Raw genomic sequence first — 17,840 nt, forward strand, 5'->3', positions numbered from 1 at the left:
TTTCTATGAAGTCAGAAGGAGAGAGGATCCAAGCATTGAGAGGGAGGAGAGATGGTGCTTCTGTTTTACCATAAGGGAAGGAGACCGAGAGGTGTGCAGGTGTAGGCAGGTTTGCACTTTTCGGGGTGGGCAAATGAAGTTCCTGCCTGATGGTCCTACTTTCTCTGTGACTTAGGAGGCAAAGTTGTATCTGGAAAATGAAAGAGGTGTGGGTGTGGGGATGATGGGGGAGGGATAAAGTGGTGGCAGAGTCAGGGTTTTGAGGAAACAAGAAGGATTCAAACAGTCATTGTAGGAGGTGGGAAAAAGAGTGAATCCAAGAAACAGGACTTGCTGGGGGATGCTAAGGGCCCATTTCAGAACATTGGAGATCAAGAATTTATTGGCTACACCAGTGCAATAGAAAGGAACTTAAAAAAAAAAAAAAAGGAAAGAATTTACTGGGGTTCCAACTGGCCTCGCTCAGCAATGGGTACACGCAGAGAGAAGACAGATGGCAGTCATCCAGGAAGGGGTTTGCTAGCAAGGTACGACAAGAATCCAAAGAACAAGGGAGTTGAAGGGGCAAGGGTATTTAAGAATGTGGCAAGGGTGCTACAGATGGACCAGGGATCTATGCTACTTGAAGAAAAGAGAGAGGTTGGACCAAGAGAGAATAAAGGGAAAAGAGTCTGGAGGTCCAGTGAGACTGAGGCTCGTCACGGTAAAGGAGTTTAGCAAGCTGCTGGTGGAAAAGAGGGTATGGGCAGAGGACAATGTACTTCAATTTAATCCATTAATTACAGTTAATAATCACTCCTCAGATTACTTGAATTATTAGTCTGATCATTAATCAAATACATTAAGAAGATCAGCCCTCTGTGATATGACAAGGGACTCAGATTTCTACTCTGTGAAGAGCTCTTGGAAATCATTAAAAAAAGACCAACAAACCAAAAGGGAAAATGAATGAAACACCCTACTTGGCTGGAGATTCCTCTTCCAGGGTGCCCTGGGACTCCTCCATCGCTGTGGACTCCTCCATGGGTGCAGTCTGCTCCATGTCACTGAAAAACAGCAAAAACCTCTCTAATCATACAAATATGTTCACATCAGTGCCTCCATTAAAATATATTATCAAAGTAAAATAAAACATCTTAAACATATTAAGATGGAGAAAGCACATTTTAATGTCCTTCCTAAGGACATGCTCTTCAGGAATTACACACATATACAGGGACCTACATCAAAATGAAAATGAGAAAATGGTCTGAATTGCTTATCCATATAAATTATTCCCAAAAATGTGGACAATTCTTTGAGACATAGAAGTTTCCATAAATGATCTAAAATTAAGAACAGATTTTAAATGATCAGAAAAATTATTCAAAACTTATTATCCTAGAGAAGTGTAAGTATTAAAAAGAGCCACAAAAATTCTTAAATTGTAAGTGTTAAAAGATCTATTAAAAATACAAATATGCCATATCGAACTTTTAAAAAACAGTAAGAAAATGGAAATAGATTCCACAAAAAATGATTAGGTATGTTATAAACAACCTGGTGATAACTATTACAAAAAAATGAGGCTTTAAAACATTGATTTATATGCCATCACATCTAAGTAACAATCTACAGATTAGAAATGACAGCATAATGAAAATTAATTTGTATTTTAATACACATGATTTTAATTCTGCCTTTTTATGTTAACATTAATCCCACTTGAATATTACTTAAAAAAAAAGTCCCAGCAAAAGAAATCTCATTTTCAGTAAACTGATAAAATTAGTCAATATAAATATGCCCATTAGAAATATTTTATCATCTACATACAGAATCTAGCAATTTTTCATCCCTGTTTAGGAAAAAGCTTCAATAAGAGCTTTAAAAATAAGTTATTTTTTAAAGTAAACATAAATTGAACTGCAATAACACAATATATTTTTTTTCAATTTAAATAATGTTTTTATTCTCAACTCCAAGCTATTGTAATCAATTTTTAAAAAGAACTGTTTCCAGGCCGGGCGCGGTGGCTCACGCCTGTAATCCTAGCACTCTGGGAGGCCGAGGTGGGCGGATTGTTTGAGCTCAGGAGTTCGAGACCAGCCTGAGCAAGAGTGAGATCCTGTCTGTATTAAAAATACAAAGAAATTAATCGGACAACTAAAAATATATAGAAAAAATTAGCCGGGCATGGTGGCGCATGCCTGTAGTCCCAGCTACTCAGGAGGCTGAGGCAGAAGGATCGCTTGAGCCAGGAGTTTGAGGTTGCTGTGAGCTAGGCTGACGCCACGGCACTTTAGCCCAGGCAACAGAGTGAGACTCTGTCTCAAAAAAAAAAAAAAAAAAAAAAAAGAACTGTTTCCGAACACAAAATTTGAATTAATTTTTATTTTTTAAAAACAGGGTCCTAAATCAAATATGCTCGGTGTACGGGAAGAGCATGGCTGCTGGTCTGCCCACTGGAAGCCCCTTCATAAATGGTCACATCAGACTCGTCCCAGCAGGGATCTTAAACATCCAGAAGCCCCAAGTCTAGCAGCAGGAGCAGTGCTAAATTACTTCACCTTTTTCTTTATTCCCTTCATCATGGAATAAATCAAGGGGATAAAAACCAGGTTTACTGACAGTGTACACCTTTTGACAATTAAAAATCACAAAAGGGTTACAAAGATATGGGAGGGAGCAGAATACAGAAAAACAAAGAGACTGTAAAAATCAGCATTCCTTAAACTTGAGTAATTAATTGATTTTGCAGAAAAGAAAAATCACGGATCTCCCCTGAAGCTGACCTAAATTATCTTATGAATGAACATAAAACTAATGCCATGCTTACAGCTCTTATGTAATATGACCAAAACTACAAAGCAATTACATTTCAAAATTAGCAACAATTATTTTAGCAGATTATATTATTTTCTTGAAAGTAAATCATCAATGTTGGATTAGAAGCCAGATATAGCCCCAGTGCCTGTGTTTATATTTTGAAATCAATTACATTAGTACAGATAATGCCTATTTGTGTAAGCATGTTTCACAAAATGATGTTAAATGCTTCAAGGCTTTGTCATTGAAGTTCAAATTTAATCAGACTTCACACTTAACCGAATCTTTGACAGCTAACAAATTTTCACCAAATGCTGCCTGATAATGGCATAAAACTGTCCTGCTCTTTACAATAAAAGTTGTAAGGCAGCATTATTGAAAACTGCATTTGTAAGAATCTATTCCAATTGTTAACAAGAAAATAATATCTAACATACTTTATAATTACTGCAGATGGAAAAAAAATCTATTGTTAGCATAGACACTATCAAACTACTGAAGAAAACCAATATTGGAATGGCTCAGTCATACCAGTTTGAAAGCATCTTGTCCTTAAATCCAGTTATTGCTGCCGACACCTTCAAAGAAGAATACTAACTACAGGAAAACTCTCGCACCTACTACACACTGCGAAGCATTGGCCTTTGCCAGCCATGAACACATCACTTACAGTGTTAGATTCACCTCCACTTTTTTTGTCTCACTAATCAACGGTACAGCACGTAACTCCACTGCACTACATTGTTTTCACAATGTGATATTATTTTTTACTTTTGTCTTTAAGGACCACAACTTAAGAAAAATAAGTTCATGTACAAAGCTCATATTCTTCCAAAGAAGAAAAGTGGCAGTCTGGGTCCCCTCAAGCCTTCGGACTAGTGGAAGGCTGCTCTGCGACACTGCTCATGCTGCACTGCCCTGCAGCTTGTCTGCCTTTCTCTGCAGACACCAGAAAGGCATCATCCCTGCAGCTGTGAAAAGACAGAAATAGCAGACCAAGCACCTATTCTAACCAGCAAAATGAATGGCACAGATCTGAGGCACCGTGAGACCTCAGAGAAATGTCCAATTTGTGCCTCAGGTGAAACTTGTCAGTAAGCTTTGATCTGCAAATGATTTCATAAAACTGAGATGCAACATCAAGGATCTACAAGAACTCTGGAAGGTCACAGAAAAATATAGAATACCCAGGAATTTAAAAAGCATTCCAAGGCATGTGCAAGTGTACTGTGCCATATACTTGGGACATCAGCAAATACACTGTTATAAACCGGTTTGGCTAAAATAAGATAAAATAATAGAATTTTAGAAAGAGTTTTAAATCTAATTGTAATATAGCAAAACTGTTTTAAAAACTTATCTCATTAAACAAAGCCCAAAATCAATCTCCACTTAGAGGCACACGAACAGAGTACACACAAGTATAAAGCACAACACAGAGACATTATTTTCAAGAAAAGCAAACAAAGATCCAGAGATTTCCACCTACGTGAAGGCTCTCAGAGGGCTCACAATTGCACCATACCTGGTATCTTTACCTGATCCCCAGGTACGAACTCCACATCCACCCATGTTGTCTTCGGTTCTGATTGCTCTAGAGAAAGAAAGAATATTCCCTTTAACTGGAAGCTGTTCTCCAGCCAATCTCCAAAACAGAAAAAGTTGATCATAAAAGTTGTCTCAGGATCAGCTTCAAACAAGAGTAACAGCATACTAATATATAGTTCACTAAATATTGGCACATAATAAACAGATTTATATCATGTCTTATAAAAATCTTAAAGTGAAAATAGCATTTACAAAGAAACTTACATTTTATCAGTCCCACCATATCTTTCAAAGTCTCGTTTTCCTCTGTAGTCAAAAGTGTCAAAAGCTCTGTTCCCTGGACCACCTCTGCCTCTGCTTCGCATCCCCCCTCTGGGGCCTCCACGTCCTCTCAGTGGCCTGTCTCGATCGAACCTATCGACTGGCCTAGGAAGAGATGGGTAGAATAAAAAGTGATGAATTAAAGTTTGAATGTTTTGAGAAAAAAATTCTAAAAGGAAATTGCTATAGTCTATTGGAAAAAATGGTAGCTTGAACAATAAACTAATAGTTAACCTTTACTGAGCACATACAATAGCTGGCATTGTTCTGAGCACTTTACGTACAGTAATTTAATTCTCACACACAAATCTATAATATACAACTATTGCCCACAAATGAGGAAACTGAAGCACAGAGCAGGAAGGTATTTTGCCAGGGTCACACAGCTGCCAAGTGGAGGAGCCAGCCCAGGAGAGCAGGTCCCAGACAGGCCCTTGTACTAATCTGCGTGGCCGCATCCTTTCTCTCTCTGGATCTAATTTCTTTATTTAAAAGATGAGGATGTTAGATAAAGAAACTCTAAGGTTCATTCCCATTCTAATACTAAATCCTTAAGTTAAATTTTTAATGTTTTAACTTAAACTTCAAATCTCTCCCAAATCTCTCCCTCCTAAACACACAACCAGCTAGTGATGTTTGGGACTGAAAATCTTAACCTGCTGCAACCTGACTTCTACCCCATTACACCACATAAACGCCCAAGGACAGCTGAAGACTTCTCTGTTATTTCCTCTGACCTTTCGGGCTTCTCTCTCCCTGCCTGTCCTTAAAAAATATTTTTGGAATAGGTAATACCCAAACATGGTACAAAATTCATGGTGTTCCTCAGCCACTCAATTCCACTTCTCAGAGGCAGCCACTCCCAGATCCGCACAAAGGGGAAAGCTCTGCAGCTTGCCTTTCGCACCCAACCATACGTCTTGGCACTCTACACAGAGCTGCCTCCCTCACCCTTCTGCACTCGGTCTTGGCCAAAAGGCCGAGAAGCAATCCTCGCCCTTCTGGATAGCCGTCTGTCCTTACGTGTGTCAGCACTCCCACCTCCCTTTCCCTATGCACTGCCTCCTTGTCTCTAATGCTCCTTGACCCTGGGTCTCCCATTTGGGTCTCTCTCTGATCGTGGGACACCAAGCCAGATGCTTCCTGGACACCTCCACCTGTACGCGGGGGGCCCAGCATACACATACCCAGCGCTGGGCGCTTGCTCCTCCTGTGGTCCCTAACTCACAACCCAAGAGAGAACCAGCCACTCCTCCCTCTTCTTTCCCTCTGCCACATCAGGCCCCAGCGCCAGGGTATGATCACCCACCCACTTCTCCTCACACCCATCCTTCTGCCATGTCTCTGGCCACGATCACTCTTTCTGAGGACTTGTCTCCCCTCCACTAAGACTCTAAGCTCCTGTGGGAAACGACCGTACCTTTTTCACCACTATAATCCTAGTTTAATAACTGGCCCCAATAAGATTAATATTTTTTAATTTGTCAAAGCTTTTAAAGCAACAACAAATTACTTAATAGAGGTCCTGGCATCAAAAAATCTAGTGGCCTTAGTGGCTCAAATACTCACACTAGAAGTATCTTCCAGTCTTCTGTTTTTGTTTTTTTTTAAGGGACAGGGTCTTACCATGTTGCCCAGGCTGACCTCACACTCTCAGGGTGCAGCAACCCTCCCTCAGTCTTCTGTCTCCCAAGTAGTTGGGACTACAGGTGCGCACTACAGCATCTGGTTTATTCTAATCTACTTTTATGGCTAAAAATGTTACATTAAAAAACTGGCATATAATAGTGGGTACAAAGATACAAAACTCACAATTTTCCTTACTCAAAAAGATGAAGAAATATAGAAGTACTGATTATTAACTTTTTTTTTTTTTTGAGACTGAGTCTCACTCTGTTGCCCCGGCTAGAGTGCACTGGCATCATCATAGCTCCCTGCAACCTCAAACTCCTGGGTTCAAACCATCTTCCTGCTTCAGCCTCCCGAGTAGCTGGGACTACAGGCACTCATCACCATGCCCAGCAGCTAATTTTTTCTATTTTTAGTAGAGAAAGGGTCTCTCACTCTTGCTCAGGCTGGTCACCAACTCCTAAGCTCAAGTGATCTTCCCACCTCAGCCTCCCAAAGTGCTAGGATTACAAGGCACAAGCCACCACACCTGGCCCATCATTAACTTTATGCCAGTCTCTTAAAGAAACAACATCCTAAATAAATTCTCCAAGTTGGCTTTTCTGTCTCCCACTTCCCCTGACCAAAACCAAATTTTTAAACAGAAACCTGATTCTAAACTATGGTAAATATCTAAAGCAGGGTTCTAAAACAGTAACAAAAGTAACAACAAACTCTTAACCAGGAGCTGAACAGGGTAATAAAAGAAAAAAAGTCTACCTAAAAATGAAGAGGAAATGATGAGCAAAAACATATGGAAAATGTCACAGTCAAAACCAGGTCTAAATTTACAGAAGTCTGGATCAGATACCAACAAAATATCAAACTCTTTTAAAACACAATAGTATATAAAAACTAACCCTAAAGATAAGATAGCCCAGGGCAGTCTGATACATTTTAATCCCTTTAAACCTGCGGTTCCCCAACCCCACCCAGTACCAGTCTGTGACCTATTAGGAACCTGCTTCGCATCACTGCCTGAGCTCCACGTACCCCTCGTCCCGCCCCACCCCCCGTCCATGGAAAAACTGTCTTCCATGAAACCAGTCCCTGGTGCCAAAAAGGTTGGGGACCACTGCCTTAAACCATTTCTTCTTTACTCCACACATTTTCCCCAACCCTCAATATAATGCATTCTCAAATGCTTCTTTATAATCTCTTTTTTTAAAGGTTGGTGAGGGCGGAGGAATCCCATACTCCACTTAGGAAGTCTTACTTGTGACAAACTCTCAAGTAAACAGAAAGAAAATAACATGTGAGCCAAGCACTCTGCTTTACAAAACTGTAATTCACTCTCTCCCAGCGATCCTAGTAAGTACACATGAGTAGCTGCCTTATAGGTAAAAAGACTGACGCTCACGGAGGTGGTGCTGTTTAATGGGTACAGACTTTCAGTTTGGGAAGACAAAAACTTCTGGAGATGGACAGTGGTGATGGTTACACAACAGTGTGAATGTGCATAATGCCACACTTAAAAATGATTAAAATGGTAAATTTTATGGCATATATATTTTACCATAAATTTTTTAAAAAGCTTCTTTATGGGGGATGAAGGGGTAAACACCTGAGTAATTCTTTCAGAATAGGAAGTAATTTTAAATGGCCAGCAGTAGACTACAGAAAGGAAGAGCCAAAATGTATTCAGACAGAGGCAGACTAATTTCCTAACAGTCTATGTTCCAAGAGTTCAATTAAGTTCATTTAGAGCCTAAGGAAAAATTCCTACTGCATTAAAACAGTAGTTGCATTCCCAGAATATGTACCACATGATGCAGCTGATCTCTGGAGCAAAGACACGGAGAGTTAATCCCAGCACCATTTATGACACTGTTTCTATGGGAAAACATGGGCTCTGCCTGAGCAGAGTAAAATTCCATGTCAGTTGGCTGTGACCAGAGCACTATACACATCATTGAAACTCTAGGTCTGTTACCTCATTTATAAATCCAGAGCGTTGAATTTAGATAATCTTTCAAGATTATCCAGATTCTATAATTCTGTCCAATAACATGTACAGGTATCAAAGAAATTCACGATAACATACTTTTTCACTATCAAATGAGCAGAGATCAAACTTTATTGTATTCAAGTTTGGAGAAAGTGCTATGAGAAATGCTCTCATAGATTACCAGTGACAAAGCAAACTGACAGGTTACTCGAATAATGATTTGTCACTATGTATCAACAGCTCCCCAATCCCCCAATATTGTTTGTTTCCACGCTACATGCAACCACCCAACTTTGCACTAAAGCACAAGATGGGTCCCAGTTGTAGACACAACATCCACCTGAGAACCACTGCTTTATGACCTAACTGGGACTCAACTGCTAGGACTCCATCTCAGAAACTCCCTACATATATAGAAAGCTGCTCACTGGGTATTATTTATAAAGCAAAAAAACAGAAGCTGAGCAAAGGTCCAACACTAAGGGAATCATTATGATACATCCAAACAAGAGATCATAATAGAGTCGTTAAAAGTGCTTACTAGGGGGAGGAGGGAGGAGGGGACGGGTATATGCATACACACAGAGTGCGATGCGCACCATCCGAGGGATGGACACGCTTGAAGCTCGGACTTGGCAGGGCGGGGTAAGGGCAACATAAGTAACCTAAACATCTGTACCCCCATAATATGCTGAAATAAAAAAAAAAGTGCTTACTAAACATTATTAATGACATGAAAAAACCTTCTGCATGTCAAGTGGAAAAGAAAGAATATGAAGTACTCAGCGTATATGCATTAATTATCATCTTAACATCTACCATGAATAAAAAAGAAAGGATGAAAATAGGCCAAAGTGTTAAAAGTAATCTCAAATGGTAAGATAGGTGGTTTTAAATTTTTTATAATTTTATGCATTTTCTAAATTCTCTAAAGTGACTATAAATTATTTTTATTAAAGATTTTATGAACCTTTATTATCAGGAGTTATCAAAAGAGCATTTCTTAAGTAACTAAGGAAAATATCTTTTCTGATATCACATGACATAAAAAAATTCAAATTTCCTTGAAAGTAAAAATTCCCTACATATTTCTAATGTGAAGTACTAAGAACACAACATTAATTCTGTGATGTTCCTGCCAAAAGTGCATGACCTCATTCTATGAGGCAACATCAGAAAAACTCAAAGTCTGGGATGTGCTACAAAATAACTGGCCCATACTGGTAAAAAATGTCAAATTTGGCCAGGCAAGGTGGCTCACACCTGTAATCCCAGCACTTTGGGAGGCTGAGGCAGGTGGATCACTTGAAGCCACGAGTTTGAGACCAGCCTGAGCAACATAGTGAGACTCAGTCTCTACAAAAAATAAAAATAAAAAAATTAGCCAGGCATGGTGGTACACGCCTAAAGTCTCAGCTACTTGGTAGATTGAGGTGGGAGAATCCTTGAGTCCAGGAGGTCGTGAGCTATGATTGCACCACTGCACTCCAGCCTGGGCAAATAAGCGAGACCCTGCCTTTAAAAAAAAAAGACGAATTCATAAAGATAAAGTAGGACTAAGGAGCTATTCCAAATTAGAGACTAAATACAATGCATATTCCTGGATTGAATCTTTTTTTTTTTTTTTGAGACAGAGTCTCGCTCTGTTGCCCTGGCTAGAGTGAGTGCCGTGGCGTTAGCCTAGCTCACAGCAACCTCAAACTCCTGGGCTCAAGTGATCCTTCTGCCTCAGCCTCCCGAGTAGCTGGGACTACAGGCACGCGCCACCATGCCCGGCTAATTTTTTCTATTTTTAGTTGTTTGGCTAATTTCTTTCTATTTACAGTAGAGACGGGGTCTCACTCTTGCTCAGGCTGGTCTCGAACTCCTGAGCTCAAGCAATCCTCCCGCCTCGGCTTCCCAGAGTGCTAGGATTACAGGCGTGAGCCACCTACCACACCCGGCCCTGGATTGAATCTTGAACAAGAAAACATTTCTGTTTTTGCTAAAAGAGTATCATTAGGACCACTGGTGAAATCTGAGTAAAATCTGCAGATTACATAATTTGGAGAATTGCATAACAGTACTGTATCAATGTTAATGAGTTTGATAATTGTGTCATGTTTTTAGAAAATGCATTTCGAGTATTTGGGGATAAATACACCTTACTCTCAAAGGACAAGGAAACAACATTGTGGGTAGAATGACAAAGCAAATATAAGAAAAATTTAATATTTGGGGAATCTGGATGAAGGGCATATGGGAATTCTTTGTATAATTCTTGCAGCTTTTCTGTAATTCTGAAATTATTTTTAAAGAAAAAAAATCCTTCCAACAATCCCATATCCTACCCTACCTCTACCCTTACATATGTGTATTATTTCACTTAATAGACCTCTTTTCATGTCACATATGAAGATTTTATCCTTTTTAAAAACTACGTAGTCTTGCTACTAAAAAAAGGTGGCAACACAGATTTGCGCTTTTTTTTTTTTTTTTCTGAGACAGAGTCTCACTTTGTTGCCCAGGCTACAGTGCACTGGTATCATCATAGCTCACTGCAACCTCAAACTCCTGGGCTCACATGATCCTCCTGCCTCAGCGTCCTGAGTAGCAAGCCACCATGCCTGGCTAATTTTTTTCCATTTTCAGTAGAGACAGTTCTCACTCTTGTTCATGCTGGTCTTAAACTCCTAACCTCAATCAATCCTCCTACCTCAGCCTCCCAGGATGCTAGGATTACAGGTGTGAGCCACCACGCCTGGCTGGGTTTATGCCTATGAATTACAATTTCCTTATTTCCACAGAATAAATCCTTGAAGTGAGAAAAAAAATACCTAAATGCTTCCAAAAATAAGTAGCTCTGATCCAAGAGGCTTTGAATAAGTAGACTGTGGCCATTACACAGGAAATTTGAAGCAATCAGCACCCCCCATCCCACCCAAAAAAGAATTAAGCCTTTCCATTCCATAACCCTCTTGTATCAACATGGTTGCAGATACACCATCTCGATGTTTTCAATGTGAAACTTCTAGGTGAATAGATCTGCAGATCTGCTTAGCCCTCTCAGACTGAGCTCTGGACTTTTTTTTTTTGGTTTGTTTTTAATAGACTCTACAAAATCATGTTCTTTGGTTAAAACTTATAGCCAGGATCCTAAATGGAATTAGTAGTCAAGAAGCTGAAAGACTCTGGGAATAATGGCTCCCCTGACATTTAAACTGTACACTATTTTAGTTTTCTCTTAGCCTTTCTTTATCTTCCTTGAAATGTGATTCACTAGTTCTTTCTGTTTAACCTGAAGTCTGTGCTATATAGGTATATAGATCAAACAAAAGCTTTAGGCAACAAGCACCATCTTGCTAGTGCCAAGCATAAGACACATATACTACCTTTGTGTTGCTACATCGCTCAGGAGTGATGTAAGACTGCACCTGCCCAAGGCCATCTTTCATATCAGAGTACTTTCTAGAGAAGGTATGCAAGCCAGAAATTGGCATTACACATCATATCAGGTTTCTCTTCAAATTTTATCATGATAGCCTACTGACCTGACCATGGAGCTAGGAATTTGTTTCAATCCAGTTAGTAGTTTAAATTAGTTATGCTAAATCAAAACTATAATTATGTCCTTAGCCCCAAATTATATCCCCGGTCTAGAACCTCAAAAGAAAATTTAACCAGTTCAACACACTCTTGTGTAGTCTTTTTTTTTTTTTTTTTTTTTTACAAGAGTGCTTTGCATAGTTACCAATAAACAATTCATTTTTAATTGTACAATCATTTCCTGAACCAAGACATAAGGTCACCTATGAGATAAATGGAAGATCTTTCACGTGTCACCTAAGGTAATACAATCTGCTACTTAAATTGGCAAAACATTCCTAGGGATGGCACCATGAAAAGGTCAAAAAGGCTATTAGTTTTCTGAAAACCCTTCTGGTTCTCCCGCTCTCGCAGTGCAGCACATACTTTTCATCTGTGAACTTCTCAGCTGTAAAGTCTGCCTGCCTCTCAGTCTCATAGGGTCGATATTCCCTGTAGGATCTCCGCTCGGCTCTATCAAGTGTCACCTCTGTGCCCCGGGTATCATTCCATCCTTGCTGCTCCCCTCTTCTGGGAGTTCGCTTCTGGCCTGCCAGTGGAAAATCAAAGCAGAGAGCTGGAACACAATGTCTGGAACAGCATGGTGTTAAACTTTACAGGTACTTTTAAATTTCACTCTTCTAGAAATCAGTGTCACAGCAAAATTTGGGAAGTTTGAAAAACTGCAGAGAAGAAAAAACTTGCTGATACTACTACTACCCAGAGTTTTTAAATAAAACTTTATTATTAAATCATGCTTCCCCTATGTCCTAGAAAGTATGGTAAGACAAACTATTAACATACAAGCTCACCTATAATTACAGGCATCTCCCAGTCACTGTGACAGCCACAGATATATTTTACTAAACTATATTTCATAAAAGTAGCTGTACCAAAACATGATATATATAGAAAATTAAAGAATACATACCCTGCATTTCAGATTATACTTTCAGAAACTCAACTGCACACAAAATGAGGGCACTTATGGCTTTATCTTCAGCTACCAACATGTTTTTTTTAAACAGTTTGTAGTGCATGTTGTTTTATTTTGAAAACAGATTTTCCTGCTCTTTGATGGGATTTATTCATTTGCAATCATACATTTCACATATGAGCCCAAATTGCTATTTGCCAACTCACCCAAGGGCCAGTCAGTACTTTAAGAGGGAATCTCTTTTGTCCATTGACAGTTCAGCACGCAGGTGGGGCAGGAACAAGGTGCTGGGACCACTACAGTTTCTTCCTCTTTCTCCTCTCACTTTACTTTATTCCCCTCTAGTTTTATTTGATGTTTGAAAAATTTTAAGCAATGTCTGTTTGAAACCATCTAATATTTGGTAAATATGTTGTGGAGAACTTTGTCACTTCTTAAATAACCTTCCAAAAATGTCTACATTTTTGGTATACATTTAAAAGATCTTCTCTCAAACATTATGTGCAATTTTTACTATAGTAGCTTCAATTTTTCTTAGCATAAATTCCCCTCCACATTAGTTGTACAGCTATAAAATTTTAAATTCATTCAAATTAGTGGGTATATTTTTTAACTGCTAGATTCCTCTCCCACTTAGACAGACACACATAACTCTTAAGGAATATATGTACATATGCATTTTTCTATTTTCCCACTTAATATTTCCTACCTGAACTTTATAATCTGGGTACAGGTAAATGTTAACTGGTACTTTAAAGCAAAAATCATGTTTAGGACATCACTAACATAAATTGTGCAATTTATTCCTTGCTAACATAAAGTATTTTTTTCAAGTTTGAAAAGTTGCACGACAGAACTAAGTTCAATCGACCATAATTTTAATGTCCCATAACCTAGAGATATTTAAATCCAATTTGTATCCTGTAGTGAGGTCACAATCTGAGTTTGTAACATGTTTAGGATATGGGAAAGATGTTATCATAAATAGAGCGTCAAGACAGTGACTGATACTTGTGCCCAGTTGCCTAGGAATATGCAGTGTCAGATGTGTGGGCACATACAATACTAAGAGACAAAAATTGGAAGAGGTATTCAAAATATAAGGTAGAAAAAACTATTATGAAAATTAATTATCTAACAAGTTGAAAATTATAATAGATGACGTAACAGTCATCAGGAAATTTATCAACAGTAACAACTTTTCCATACTTTTACCTCAGTGTAAAAAGAATTCGTTAATACAGCTTCAGATTTCCTGTTTGCAACCTGTAGTTTTAAAAAAATGTTTTAAAATAAATAAATAAATCTTTTACTGTCTTCATGCAACTACAGAATTACTCAGGTGCTTATCCCACCTTTCTGCTTCCTCCGAGTTATTTTTTAATTATATCAATTAAATTTGGAATTTGCCATTCAAAACTTAAAATATGATATTTATTGTACTTCATATTAAGGCCTCTTCCAAAGTTTCTATGTATAAATTGAAAACTGTTAAATAAGACTGCCTACTTATTAGAGTTAGAAATACCCTACGAACATTTCATTCTCCCCTCCAAACTCCCCTAAAGATAATCAGTGACCAATTTTTTTCCCATAATTTAGTACTAGGATATCAAGACTGCAGCTGAACCTAGCTTGTTTTTCTGTGCTGGTTCAGCAGCTCCAAGTGGGTAATGCAAACACTGCATTTCACTAGCCCTTTCCAATAAAAGGCTGGCACATGCAGTGTGGTCACTGATCTAAACCAAGCCCGTGTGAAGAAACAGAATACAGTCAAATTTACAGTAAGATTTCCTACAAAAATAAAGTTGAGCTTTGGCTAAAAGACCAAAGCTCTGAAAGGCTAGAAAAACAAAGCTGAAACAGCCCCTTATGACTTCAAGAATGAATTTATTATGCAAGGCTCACCACCCAAGGGTTACTGTTAGATTGTCAGACATTAAAAACCTGTTTCCATGGGAAAATCTTATAATTTCCACTTTCTTCTGAGATTAATAAATGTTTCTATTATATGCCAAACACATCTTTGTCTACACTAAGCATTCGTGTATAGAATTCTAACCAAATTAAAATTTTTGAGTGTTAGAAAAGTACAGTCCTTCATATCAATTAGGACTACAAAACCTTAAGAGAGCAGCTAACACCCATTACAGATAAATTTAGTACGTAACTACACAAATGGAAAATAATGAGCTGTCTGCTCCTGAAATAACACATACTTGAAGAACTAGAATGACAAAATTTCCATTCTAACTAGAAAATCAACTAAGTATCTTTAATACAGATTTAAAAAGCCACATCACCTGGAACTGACCAAAAAAAAAAAAAAAAGTTGCATGCATACTAGACCACAATGTCAAGTGCAAAAAGCAGGTTGCAGCCCAGTTTTTACCATTTAAGTTTAGAAAAAAAAAATAGCTCTGGACATTCATGTGTATAAACACAAAGTGTTAACAGCAGGAAAAATAAAGGATCTTCAATTTACCTCATACAAGAATTGTTTAAAATTTCATAGCAAAAATACATGACATTTTTAATTTTTTAAAAGGCTAAAAATCAATATATTAACAGCACTAACTGCAGTTTCACACTCTTCTAAAGGATAGAATACATATTTTCATTTGTTAAAAAATAAAGGGAGAAGAAAAGCTTAGTCTTCCCCAATTCTTTTGTTAGCATATTTATCTAAAAAAATTTAAGAGAAAAACAAGGAAAATAATATAAAATTTACAGTATCTCAAGTCTCACTGTTTAGACAGGCTCATAAATGTACTGCTTGCCAGGGGTCTTGAGATAGCCAATAGCATTTTTTATAATTTTCAACATCTTTTTGTTGTGACTTGATTTTTTGATTCTCAAGTAATGACTCTGGATTTAATTTTTCACAAATAAAGGTAAACCTTACCTAGCTGCACACGTCAGAGGCCCAATAGTTAAACCAGGTGTTTTCTCTGTGTTGGGATGCACAATTTCTACCAGGCAAGGAACAAGCCAATAAAGCCGAGTTGAATACACTGCCAAACGTTGGCTGGAGTGGTCAAACTATACATGCTAATCATCTAATACTCTGCAAACCTTAAGACCACTGCTTTATTTCAGGAAAACAGAGGAAACACTGGTGGGGTGTTGCTGACTATGCAACTGACGCACTTCAGGTGAGACAAATGCACTCTGAAGCACGTTCCCTGTATGCAGAGAGCAGTGCACCGCGCGGTGCATGGGCCGTTCTAGCTAAACAGGGAGTGGGGAATTTTGAATATTCTCGTTGCAAAGGTTAAAAACGCTTTTCTTAAAAGCAGCCTTGAGTTAATTACAAATGACACATGCCATCATCACTACCCGGTGTACTGAAACACGACGCCGGCTGACTACTGGAAGCTCCGGTACGGGGAAGGGGAGAAGGCTCCCCGCTCGGGCCCTGACGTCACGAGCCGCCCGCGCTCGCCCAGGCCTTCCCTCCGTCACAGAGGCCCCGAGCCCGGACCCCCGCGCGATTCTCTACGCTGCCCGGGCTCTCGCCACCACCCCCGGAGGCCGGCGGCGCCCTCCCTCCTTCCCATCACGCTTCTGCGTCCGCCCGCCGACCTGAATCTTGCAGAGGCTGGGCTGGAGGATGGAGAAGGTCCTGCTCCAGATCTGGGAGCCCCGGGGTAGCGACCTCGGTTTCCGCCCCCGCACGCCATCCCACCAGTGTCCCTCAACTTCGTCCAACTTGTCGTAAAGGCTCAGTTCCAGGGTTCTGAGACCCCCTCTAGCTCCAAGCCTGCACTCTCCCCCGGAACCCCAGGAAGGAATGGGAAAGGCCAGAAGGGGTGTGGGCCCCCGCCCCTCTTTTCTACCTTCGCGGCCACAAGGACCCTCAACTCACCAACTCTTCCCAGAGCCCCCTCCCCTTTCTGGAACTGGTTCCAGTGACCCCGGCCTCACAAGGAGATTCGGGGGGCGTCTGGGGAGGGGTGACCTCCGTGACCTCATTCTCCTCCCTCTCCCACCCTGGGCGCCCGGGTGCTGGCGGGACGTGCGTACCGGGCGGCTGCGGGCCGCCCCCGGGGCTGTCCGGCTGCTGCGCGCCGGGAGCCGGGAGGCTCTTGCGCTCCTTCTGGGACTCCCTCCGGCAGCCGCCCGCGCCGGGTCTGTAGCCTGAGGCCCCGGCCGGGCTTCTGCCGCCGCGGCTGCTGGCCCCAGCCGCCGCCGCCGCCGCCTCGTCGCGCCTCTTGCGCTGCAGCTGCTGCTGGCGCCGGCGCTCGGCCTCGCGCAGGATGTCGAACGGGTCCGACTCGTCGTCCAGCAGCTGGTGGAAGCGGTTGGCCACTACGCAGCCGAAACTCTCCTGCATCGCGGAGCCGGCGGCGGCCGCGGCCACGGGACTCCCCAGAGCGCCCTTCATGCCGCCGCGGCCACTGCGGGCCCGCCGCGGGCAGCCCACGCGAGCGAGTCTTAGCAAAGCCTGCGGCTACGACCCATCCTGCCTGCCTCCGCCGCCGCCCTCCCTGCCAGACTGGGTCGGGTCCCTCCCGGCACCCGCCCCCGCGCCGCCGCCGCCGCCGCCGTCCTCCCAGCCACGCCAGACAGCCAATCAGCGCGCGTGGGTACGCCCCTTTCCTAGCCGGCACGCCTGCAGGGCCAATCACCGGCCGGCTGCTGCTACGTCACGCGACCTCTGTGGCGCTCCCCCTCCGACTCAGCGAGCAGGGGCAGGGCCCACGGGGCGGAGCTACTGGCTGGAGAAACTAGTCTTGTGGTCGAGGCAGCTCGGACTTGCGGGTGGGTCACGGCCATTATGTGGGTTCTTCGGCTGGGTCCATATTCGTTGTCGACCACTCTTCTTTGAAGCTTATATATATTTAATAAAATTAGCCATTCAGCAGCTATGTGACGAGCACTTACTGTGTGCCAGGCGTTATGTTGTAGGAGGTGCTACCTCCGTGTTTTTATGGACCTTATTCTGCAGCCTGAGAAAAAGTGTCCTGAAGAAAAAGCAGAGTTCTCTAGGAGCCTATAGCTGAGGGACCTGACCTAATTAGGAAGTGACAGTTAAGCTGAGAA

General features: G+C 41.1%; 1 protein-coding gene across 1 annotated transcript in view; it reads right to left on the minus strand.

Annotated features, from left to right (window-relative positions):
* Positions 1-17,257, minus strand: part of HABP4 (hyaluronan binding protein 4) — a 34,302-nt gene extending 17,045 nt beyond the window's left edge. The window contains exons 1-5 of the mRNA XM_012640054.1: positions 16,821-17,257; positions 12,245-12,407; positions 4,621-4,782; positions 4,334-4,402; positions 963-1,046 (exon numbers count right to left, since the gene is read on the minus strand). Coding sequence (XP_012495508.1) covers positions 963-1,046; positions 4,334-4,402; positions 4,621-4,782; positions 12,245-12,407; positions 16,821-17,181 — 839 coding nt within the window. The 5' untranslated portion in view covers positions 17,182-17,257. The remainder of the gene's footprint in view (positions 1-962; positions 1,047-4,333; positions 4,403-4,620; positions 4,783-12,244; positions 12,408-16,820) is intronic.
* Positions 17,258-17,840: the final 583 nt, after the last annotated feature.

Source organism: Propithecus coquereli, unplaced genomic scaffold (assembly GCF_000956105.1).
Source record: "Propithecus coquereli isolate 6110/MARCELLA unplaced genomic scaffold, Pcoq_1.0 Scaffold147, whole genome shotgun sequence".
Classification (NCBI taxonomy): Eukaryota; Metazoa; Chordata; class Mammalia; order Primates; family Indriidae; genus Propithecus; species Propithecus coquereli.